This window comes from Silene latifolia, chromosome Y (assembly GCF_048544455.1).
Source record: "Silene latifolia isolate original U9 population chromosome Y, ASM4854445v1, whole genome shotgun sequence".
NCBI lineage: Eukaryota > Viridiplantae > Streptophyta > Magnoliopsida > Caryophyllales > Caryophyllaceae > Silene > Silene latifolia.
In genome coordinates this window covers 45066102-45077911 of record NC_133538.1, presented here as the reverse complement: position 1 = coordinate 45077911, position 11810 = coordinate 45066102, and the positions used below count along the sequence as shown (strand labels likewise).

At 37.3% G+C, this 11810-nt stretch overlaps 1 protein-coding gene across 1 annotated transcript; it reads right to left on the bottom strand.

Annotated features, from left to right (window-relative positions):
- Positions 1-9198: 9198 nt before the first annotated feature.
- LOC141627976 (flotillin-like protein 3) lies at positions 9199-9927 on the bottom strand. The gene has a single exon (XM_074441171.1). The coding sequence runs from the start codon at positions 9925-9927 to the stop codon at positions 9199-9201; it is 729 nt and encodes a 242-aa protein (XP_074297272.1).
- Positions 9928-11810: the final 1883 nt, after the last annotated feature.

The window sequence follows — 11810 nt, the reverse complement described above, 5'->3', positions numbered from 1 at the left end:
AGGGATGATCTTGTTCGAATTCCCGAGTTGAGATCGCTTGTGAGATTAGAGAGTGGATGAGAGCTTTGATGTTTCCACTTCTTTGGAACAACGGTTTCTTGTTCCCCCTCAGCAGCATCAGTCACAGTGACTGTTTCTTTTTGCTCGGAGTGATCTTCATCAGCACTATTTTGGGTTGATTCAGTTCTGGAGGTGGAGGCAACAGTCGTTGGCTCTGTTGCATCCAGAGAGGAAACAGCAGCAGGTGTACCACGTGTTCCCCCTGAGTTACAGCTTTCCTTTGAAGGTAACAGTCCATGTGGCTGTTGCAAGTCAGCGTTGGGAGCTTCTATTTCCTCGAACACGAAATCTTTTCGAACAAGACCAATCTCAAACTCATCATCATCATCATCATCTTCTTCCACGTTTTGTACCTGTCCAAGCACACTAGATTCATCAAAAATGACATAGATGCTTTCTTCAATCAACATGGTTCGTTTATTGTAAACTTTATAGGTCTTGCTATGATCAGAGTAGCCAATAAATACTCCTTCATCACTAAGTGGATTGAACTTACCCAAGTTGTTTTTACCATTGTTATGAACAAAACATTTGCTTCCAAAACATCTAAAATATGAAATATTGGGTTTTCTTCCACGTAGCAATTCATAGGGAGTTTTATTCAAGATACTCCTTATCATGACACGATTATGAATGTAGCAAGCGGTATTTACCGCTTCGGCCCAAAAGTTCTTAGGCAACTTACTACATAATAACATTGTTCTAGCCATACCTTCAAGGGTCCTATTCATCCTTTCAACCACACCATTTTGTTGTGGGGTTCTAGGAGCCGAGAAGTTATGGTCTACACCATTGTCATCACAATAAGCACCAAATGATGAGTTTTCGAATTTGGTTCCATGATCGGTTCTTATTGAAACAAGTTTTAAATCAAGTTTATTTTGAATCTTTCTTAACCAAATTAGAAACTCGTCAAATGCCTCATTCTTAGAGCTTAAGAAGAGTGCCCAAACAAACCTAGAGTAATCATCAACAATGACACACACATAACGACTACCACCTCTACTTCTAGTTCTCATTGGTCCACACAAGTCGATATGTAGAAGTTGTAAAGGTTGAGATATACTCACAATTTTTTTGGATTTAAAGGAACTTCTAACATGTTTGCCTCTAGCACATTCATCACATACTTTATCAAAATCAAACTTCATATTGGGAATGCCTTCAACTAAGTCGAGTCTTTTAAGGGTATTAAGAGTTTTTGTACTAACATGACCAAACCTTTTATGCCATAACCAAGTATCATTGTTCAGTACACTCATGCAAGACATGGTATGACCGAATAGAGTGTTCAAATTAGTTAAGTACGCGTCTTCCTTCGAGTATTAGTTCATTAGTAGTGGCATCAATTATTCGACACACATTAGCACTAAATTCTACAATATTACCCTTATCACAAAGTTGAGAAATGCTAAGGAGATTATGCTTCAAACCTTTGACAAGCCGCACGTTGTCGACACAAAGTAATGGTGACTTACCAACCTTTCCAATGCCAATTACTTCACCCTTTTTGTTGTCACCAAACCTTACCGTGCCACCATTGTCTACTTTGAGTGAGAGGAATTGGCTTCTATCACCCGTCATGTGACGAGAGCATCCACTATCCCTCACCAAGCTCTACACAAGATTAGATTTTGAGTTTAGGAACCCAAACAAACTTGGGTCCCCTTTTGTGATCAACATATCTTACGGTGTCTTTCCTAATCCATATTTGTTTTATTATTTTGATGTTCTTGTTAATGTCATCAAATCTTTTTCTACACACATTGAAGACATGGCCATTCTGACCACTATAGTTGCAAATAATGTACTCGGAAAGACCCACGCATTTCCTTCTTCTAAAATCAGTTTTAGGCTTCTGGATGCAACACTCTGTCTAACTGTTCCATTTGAAGCCCAAACCAGCAACTTTGTTACATCTCTCGGTTTGACTTGTGAGAAAGTTTAACATGGTTTGACTTCTTTCCCATTTTTCAGTGATGTTTTTAGCTTTTACAAGTTCATTGGTCAAGTCATTGACTCTTGAGAGAAGATGCAAATTCTTTTCTTTTTCCCTCTTGAGTTCATCATTGTTTACACTTTCAAAAGACAATCTTTTCTCAACTATGAAATCATGAGTGTGGTTGTTGAGTTTAGACACGAGATATCCGACCTTTTCTTTGGACTCTTCATACTTAGATGTCATCTCATCAAGACGTTTGCTTAGATCAACGAATTCATCGTATCTATGATGAGGAGTAGATCTAGAAGTGCTACACTCGGGCATACCCTTTTGAAGAAAGGTAAGCCTCTCATGAAGAACCTCTATTTCTTTCTTAAGACAAACTACCTCACCTTTTAGACACTTGTTTTCATTAACCAAACATTCAATTTTCTCTTTGGACTTGTCTAAGTGTTTGTCAAAAGAAACAGTCTCAGACACTGTTTCTCTTAGGTCTACAATCTCTACCACAAGGTCATAGACTTCATTTTCAAGAGCATCTTTGTCCCTTAAAAGATCATCACGTTCCTTGGTTAGTGAGGAAACTTGCATCACCAAGGTAGTGTTGACATTTTCAAGGTCAGAGACGTCCGTGGGGGTCATCCTAAGACGCTCTAGTTATTTAGTTAAATGTTTGTTCAACTTGTTGACTCTTTTAACTTCATCATAAGCCTCAGATATGACAGTGACGCTGTCTGTTGCTTTTAGTTCATTTTTAAGGTTAAAGTTCTCTTGAGAAATTTCCTCAATCTCATTTTGCATTACCTCAAGCTTATCATTTTGAAACCGACACTTATCAAAGAGTTGGTCAAGAAGTTTACATACTTTCTCTTTGCAGTAAGTTCTAGCCTTGGCCTTTAGATGATTTACCTCATTGTCGGAATCGGATTCGGAGTCATCGGGATTAGCCATGAGGCATCTTAGGTGTTCATTTTTTGAGATTTTTGAGACTTTGTCCGTAAGATGACTTGTAAGACACATTTTAGCCTCTAGTTCCTCCTCGATGAGTTCCTCATCTTCCTCGGAGTCGGACATTCCCCAAATTGCACTCATGACTCTATGTTTATAGTCCTTTTTAACTTTTTCTCTTCTTTCCTTTGATTTGATGTCATCCCACTTGGGACATTCTTTAATTTGGTGAGTTTTATCACCACATTTAAAGCATCCTACGGTGGAATTAGATCGTTTCTTAGGAAAGCGTTTCTTCAAGTAATTATTAGTGAACCTTTTATTTCCTTGACCATTGACTAACCCGGCTAGATTCCTTGAGAACATAGCAAACTCGTCTTCCTCCTCATCTTCTCCATCGCTTGGAGAGGATGTGAGGGCGAGACTCTTTCCCTTTGAGGACTCACTAGAATGCTTGTCGAGATTAAACTCGTGAGCCATTAGTGATCCCATTAGTTCATGAAGAGATAGGGTTGACAAGTCTTTAGCTTCCTCTATGGCGGTGACCTTGGGTTGCCACTTAGAGGTTAGACTACGAAGAATTTTTCGAATGATGTCCTCGGACTCGAAATTCCTTCCTAGACTCTTAAGCTCATTAATAATACAAGAAAAACGTGAAGAAAAACTGTTTATGGACTCTTCCTTTGACATTCTAAACATCTCATATTGTTGCATGAGAAGGTCAACACGGTGTTTTCTCACTTGGGATGTCCCTTCATAAGCAAGTACAAGGGAATCCCAAATATATTTTGCCGTAGGACATCCAAAGATTCGACTAACTTCCCCCTCACCAACACAACGTTGAATAATCGACATTGCTTTGGAGTTCTTTTCGGCAAGTTTGAAGTCATTTTCATTGTAGTCTCTTTCCTCTTTCGTTTTGGTGAAACCGTTTAAGATATCGGTTTCCTCAATAACAAGAGCTCCATTTTGGATGATGTTCCAACATTGATAGTCTATGCTTTTGATGTAATATTCCATTTTGAGTTTCCACCATCCAAAATTCGTACCGGTAAAGACCGGGATCTTGGAGTGTTTCTCGGAATCCATTACCCACGAATCAAACTCTAAGGCGATTAGCCTCGATCAAGAGCACGAGGCCCTGATACCAATTGTTGAGTTTATGGATTCAAGTACCTAAGAGGGGGAGGGGGTGAATTAGGTACTATTTTAAAAAAATTTAACTTCAACTTTATTAATTTAAAGTCAGTTGTAGGATGAAAAGAGATATGAGAATACTTCGAATAATATAGAGAGATTAAACGAGTATTAAAATGAATGTTTGCTGAAGTATGAAAGTAACAACTGTTCTGACTATACCTATTTGTCTCAGTTTATGGAGTACAGACTGCAGACCAAATGTGACAGTATGTGGAACTGTTACTTCGAAAGTTAAGCAAAGCAAGGCAAACGAAATAAAGAGCAGCGGAATAAAACAAAGAAAATCAAACACGACATTTTTGAATTGGTTCGGCAAGAACTCAAGTGCCTACGTCCAATCTACTTTTTATTGATTAATTTTAGTGATCTACTCCGACTACTAAAAACCCGTACAATAAAAAGACAACAACCTACTCCGGTTGTGACACAAGTTCAAGAACAACTCCGTTCTAGAACAAGCCAACTCGCAACTTACTCCGGTTGCCAAAGAGTTGAAGACTACTCCGTCCTAAATTCTACACACAAACTTAGAATGTTATAAAGATCAAGTTTCCACTAGCTTATTCTTAAAAACAATTGAGATGGACAACTTTTACAAGATCAACAATTCATAAGTGAGAGAGTCTAGTATGTTAAAGTAACAGTAGCCATGATTGTAACACGTGAAGACTTTTAAAAGTTTTGCAAAGTAAAGACTCGGTTTTTAAGCTTTAAAAAACAATTTGCAAACTTGGATGAAATCTCAGAAAAAGTCTTGGAGTTTGAGAGGATGAGGCACGCCTTTTATAGAGAGGATGAGCAAGGGGGTTGTTCGGGTTTTGAGGGTCAAAGACCATCACATGTGATGAGTCTCAACAACTTCCCAAACTTGCACAAAAGAGGGTTCTTACTCAAAAGGCAAAGGAGAGAAAGAGTGTTTGAAATTATCCAAAAGAGATCATACACTTTCAGAAAACAAAGAAGGGAAAACAAGTCACATGATGACAAGCTTTCACAAAAATGGCAAAAAGCAATCTCTATTTTATGAAAGACAAAAGGGTCAAATTTGCACAAAGAGAAAACAATTTGAAATGATAATTATTCAAACCACTTTTTCTAGAAGGTCAAATCCTTGTAAAAATTTGAAAGTTATCTTTCAAAATATAAGACACGTAAATGACTTTTGAAAGATAAGAAAGAGTTCAAGTGTTACGAATTGAGGCAACGGTACAGGCTGCTGTTACTTGTGAAAGTAACAGTGATCTTGACTGTTTCTATTACTTTAAAATACTTTACTTTCTAACTTGTACATTAGATGTCGCCTAGGACTCAATACAATTAGGTGATCAATGATTCAACACTTCTTAATCCAAGCTTGATTTAACCATAAATCCTGAAAAGGTAAACTAAGAAAGCACACATTAAATGGGCATGTTATCATCAATCAAAGGAACCCAACAAATTCCCCCTTTGATGATGACAAGCCCTAAAACGAATGTAAGCAATGTAAACACCTTATTTCAAGATTTTAATCAAGCAAGATCATATGGGAGAAGGGACTATATTACTTTATAGAGCAAGAACTTAGATCAAACTTACCATGGCAAGTTTACATTACCCCAAAACAAGAGCAAAAGTTATGAAGGTTAGGCCTAGTTATGGGTTAACCAATATGCAAAGAGATTAAGAGCATGAGTTTACCTTTTCCCCCTCTTGACATCATCAAAAAGGGCAGGGATGTCAAAAGCATTTAAGAGCAAACACACGTAAGAAAACACAAAAAGACACACATAAGCGTGACAAGATAACAAGGTCAACACAAACATACGGTTGAAACATAGTCTAACCATAGTTCACCACGGCTAAAAGTAGTTTAACATACACCACCAAGCAAAATCCTGAAAAGGTAAACTAAGAAAGCACGCATTAAATGGGCATGTTATCATCAATCAAAGGAACCCAACAGTAGAAGATTATTATTTTTCTGTAACTTTTCTTCTCATCCTTTATCTATTTATATAGAAAGGATAGGGTGTCAGGGAAACAGGGGGATGCATTTGTGAAGCGTCCCCGAACCCCTAAACCAGGGCGCTTCGCCCCTGGACCCAGACTCGCTGACCGGGCAGCGAGACCCCCGTCATAGTTATTCGAACGAAAACTATTCCGCAATCCCGTAAATAATTATACGAGCGTACACTCCGTACTTCCCGAACTCTTATTATATTATTTAGAAATTAATCATTAGTGAACCGATCTTAATTACGCCAAATGAACCGGTAATTACTCTTAAATCACCAACAGTGAGGATGCGTCTTTTGTCCATATTGTTTAGGTGGAAACTTGATTGAGTCGGCCAGCATGGTGCGGTATTATTTGAAAGTGATGAATCTGATGCGGAAGAAGAATATCCGCCAATGCCACAGGGAATCAGTCCCATAAATAGCTTGGCTTATGAGAACAATGCCTTAATAGCTGTGAATAAGAGTTTGGTTGCTGAGAAGGACGCGCTATTAAGAGCTGCCAATAAGACTTTAATGTCCGAGAATGATGCGCTAAGAGCTGCGAACAAATGCTTGGCTTCGGAGAATGAGGTGATCAAAGATACAATCAAGGAATCGAAAGAGGCCACTAAACAAGAAACCAGAACTTGTTCTCCAAATTGGAAGCATGAGTTTGGGTTCATATTCTTTGGACTTGAAGAACCTTGGTGAGCCGAAGTCGTATGCTCCCAAAGATAATATTTATAACACTTATGACCTTAAACTAAATATAGTATATGGTAATAAGGATCGATCCACAGAGAAGGCGATGTAATTAATGTGTAAAAGTAGAGAGTACAAGTAACAATAATAGGAGGGTTTTGTTGATTGGATAAGCTAATGACTAATAAGACAAAATAATAAAGATGATTAATTCAGATGATTAAAGGTCTTGGGTCAACAAACATCCACTATCAACAAACTAATTGGTCTTCGATTGTCTTTAATTTGATTACTCTCAAGCACTTTATTGTGGAAATACAAGTTTCCCCTTCCTCTTAAGTTTAGTCAACTAGCTCGAAACGCGATATTAGAAGACCCTAATTATTGAATAATCTAAGCCAAGCGTCTAGATTTAATCCAACAACAGCATTAACAATCCAAGGAAGCAATAAAGATAACGATCTTTAACACACGCGGTTAACGATTCGAATTATATGTCTAGTCTCTACTTCGTCCTAATAACGATGAAACGCATACAAATTATTAGGGTAAAGTTTGCTACTTTAGTCTAGATTAATTGAACAATTACGGATTCAATTTCTAAACATGCAATAGATTAATGAAAGCAATTACTAATTGATCAGATCAGCAAAAGAAACAATAATCATAAAATACGAGCAAGAGACATAAACAATACTTGAGAAATAAAAGAGAGAAAGAACAATCTCACAATTAATTAGTCAATAGCTTCAATCTGTCGATCCAAGAAAGGGAGGATTAGTTCCTCATAATTTATAAGCAAAAGTAATTAGGGTTCTAAGTTCTAAGAGAGTTTTTCTCCAAATTATAATTATTGAATCAATAATAGAATGAATGATAATATAAACTTAAAACTTAACCTAATAATAATTATTCCTAAAATAATAATAATAATAATAATAATTCGTAGCTGAAAGTTGGAAACAAGAGAAATAAACCACGAGTAGAGCTGAGACACGGGGGACCCGCGCATCAGCCCGCGACCCGCGCCACTTTCTGGCCAAAAACGTTGCTTGCGTAAATTTGCCTTCTTCAATTCTTGTTGATGTTTGGACCATGAGGGACAAGGCCATGTAATGGTTGTTTCCTTGTCTTGGAGATGTTGGCCCATTACACTACCTATGTGATTGTTGTTTGGACTTCTTCATGCATGCTAGCCCAAAGTCATCGTATTATTCCAACCCAAAACACTATCTTCACTCATTCAACCCATAATTCTACTCAAATTATTCCAAATTGCAATTAACAACATTACATGAGAATTGATCCAATTTCACTTCTAAAAAGTCCACTTATTACGCAAATACTAACCCAAATCGACTCTTATATATCGTACTAAATCCGTCTTATCAAACCTCACCCTCAAAAGAGAAACAGTTAAGAAATAAAAGCAAAGGTGAAAAATAAAGCAGTCGAACACTATTCCTGGACGTAGTTGTTAAACTGTTTTCACAAAGGCCTTAAACAACATTCCTGGACGGAGCTCATTAGTCTCACATTCAACTACTAGTAGTTTACGCTTTTATTCTTTTGCGAGGAATATTTTAACGAAATGTAAAGCAACTAGTTGAGTGAGATGAAATATACAATATGAGTATTTCTTTCTTTAAATTTTGTTACCTCCATACAATTTCCGTGAAAAGTAAATTAGACCGGTCATTAAAGTTTAAATGGATATTCTCTTGTGTACCCCTCAACTTTTTCATTTTCTACGATATACCCCTCTTTTCATGTAAAAAAACTTTGACAGTCAATAACTCTTGGTTACAAGTTCAGAATACGATAAATTTTGTTTCCACATTGACCGTCTTTAAGGCTCTTCAGTTTGAGAAAAAATTCACCGACGTCTCAACTCGTAGTCTGGAATTATGGTCGGTCAATGTTTATTCGTTAAAAAATATTTGACCAATCATAACTACCGGCTACGAGTTCAAAATGCAATGAATGTTTTTTTCAAATTCAAGGCCTAAACGAGATAATTTGTTTGAAAAAAAATTACCATTTTCTGAACTCGTAACAGATAATTATTGCCGGTTAAAGTTTTTTTGTGAAAAACGAGGGGTACACCTTAGAAAACGAAAAAGTTCAGGGATACACGAGAGAATATCCCAAGTTTAAAATAGCGTAGTTACTATTTCCTATACGGTTTTACTACATCATACGCATTTTGCCATTAGTTTTTCCAAAACTACCATTTTCATACACAACAATTCTCTCCTTTCTCTAATCTTAATCTTAATTCACATATTACTCTTAAGTAATTCAATGATTAGTTTGAAAGATGATTAACCAAAATTTGAGTTCTATTGATAATATGACAGTAGTAAATCAATAATAATCCAGCAATGATTCCCTCCGCATCCTTCTTCTTAGCATAGACTTCTGCATCGGCTTGCTGACGACACTCATAATCTTAGTCTCAGCATCGATGTTGGCAGCGTTTAGTGTTGTTTGGCCTTCCTTCAGCTTGGCTTCAATCTCTGCTTTCATTCCTGCCTCAGACACGTCTATCTTAGCCTGATTAGCGCCTTTAGCGGGCTCCCTCCGAGTCTTTTGACTCAAATAAGAGAAATATTCATGACCTTTAACATAAACAAGCTGCTTGACATTAGCATAATAAATAATCAAACCAAACTGGTCCAACTCTAACTGCACCTTTTCAGAAACCTTGTTTTTATAATCCTTAAATATCTCCTCCATCGTCATGGAAGCCGCGAGTACACGGATTTCTTCCTCAATGATCCCCTGTACGAGGTCATTTACCTGTTTCGAGTTCATGTCGTGAGCAGACATGAGTATAGTGTACAACACAAGTGACGCCTCATCATCGACTTTTGGTCCGATAGTGAAGACTGCGGGGAGGAGTATAGATTGTTTATCCGCGCTCATCGCTTGCACTTGAACTGTGTAGTCTACGGGGGAGATGACGATGCGTACGTAGGTTTGGCCGGGGAAGATTAATGCCTTTTTGGCAAGCGTAATGTCGTGGATATTCCATCGTGTTATGGCTAAGTATTCTGATGCTCCTGCTACTGCGTAGTATGGTAATCGCGCCATTCTTGTTAATGGGATTCTTCTTCCTCTTGGTGTTTTTGGCGGTGGCCCGTACATGAATGAACAACTACAAACCTAAATTAGGAGGGAAACCATATTATTAACAAATACCCTATCTAATTTCCTAATTCCAGTAATAGACAAATACTATTAACAAAGGAATACCTTTTCTAATATCGTTATATTATTTTATATGATTATTATCTCTGTAATAGACAAGACTCCATTATATTTGGAATATAAATAAAATTATTAGTTTCAATTTGTTTTTTTCTATAAATAATTACCTTTAGCCCGTTAGGTATATTACAATTATGAATTTGTCCATGGCTGAGCTTTTATGTTATCAAAGGCAAATTGAAAGACCGTCTCACACGAGTCATAGTACATAACCAAAAGTGTACGCAGCAATAAACAACGGCGTGTCAATTAATTCAAGTTTCTTCTAGATAATAGTCCTAGAATCTAACAAGCTATTGCATGGTGAAACAAAATGATAAACTGCAGCCAAGTTTGAGTAATGTTGTACCAAGAAATTACTAATCAAAGGAACTCTCTTGAACCAAGTGTTCGACGTTGAGTGTCCGAGGTTGTAGATCTCCACCAGGTGTTGCAGGAGGAAATGTGACGTGGCACACAGGGTTTCGGTCCAGGTTGTCACCCTTACGAACTAGAAACCTCAGAACACCGTCTGTGGTGTCGTGCCTGACTATTTTGTACCTGCAACAAAAGCACCTTGTTTGCAGGGCACCAAGGTACTCGCGAGGTCCCTCATCAAAGCGGCTTAAGTTATAACCTTCCTTGAACGTCATTCCTCCAAATGCAATCCCACCATCGAAATTCTCCATGATGACGGTCACTTTCTTACTGACGTCTGGAACGTCCACCCGTATGTAAATTAGGTGCTCTCCATCTTTGGTAGGTACGATCTTGTGCTCATACACGCCTTTTACCCCACTTAGTAGGTGTGGGTTTATGTGATCTGGTTTCCCACCACTTAATATTATACCTGAAATTTCAAGTATCACCCATCAATCTATCATATTCACCTTATTATTATACAATCATGTTTCAAGATTAAATGCGTATAATAAGCGCGCAGTTTCAGCCAATTAACCCACGTCAGATGCCGATTAGAACTTGAAGAGTTAAGAACGATAAACACCTAAGAGGGGGAGGGGGTGAATTAGGTGTACCTTTTAAAAAATTTCTCGTTTACTTGGTTAATGACTAACACAAGTAAGATCTATTAAGTACGGGTTTGAGAAACTTAATGGATTGTAAGTTCACAAACGGTACAGCAGGTCCATGCAACAATATGAGAGTTTGTTACACAGCACTGGAAGCGAGATTAACGTATAGAAGTAAAATGATAAGAAAATGTGAAAGTAAATAAACAAACAAGACGATGTTTAAAAATTGGTTCAGCTCCTACTCCGGAGCCTACGTCCAACCGTTATTTTATTGCTTATTTAGAAATTTACTCAAACTTAACTAAACCATTACAATGAAAATAACTCGTCAACCTACTCCAGTTGCAATTGCTTAAAGTTACTCCACTTCAAGACTTTCTCTTGGTCAAAGCTACTCGCTTCAAGACTTAAGGTTCTATCTCAACGGTTTACAGAGTCAGAATCTTAGTGGTTCACTTAAGAACATGGGGATTACAATTAAGACCTAAACACGAGAATCATTGAACATATTCTTTATGCAATGAAAATAACGATACTTGGAGATTTTGACTTTGAAAAACAATTGAAGACTTTTGAAAAACAGAAAACGGTTTTGCAAATGATTGAAGAACAAAGCTTTAAATGCTGAAAAGATTTGCAAAGTGTTTACAATGAATGCTTTTCAAAGTCTTGCAGTAAATGATAAATGAAGTG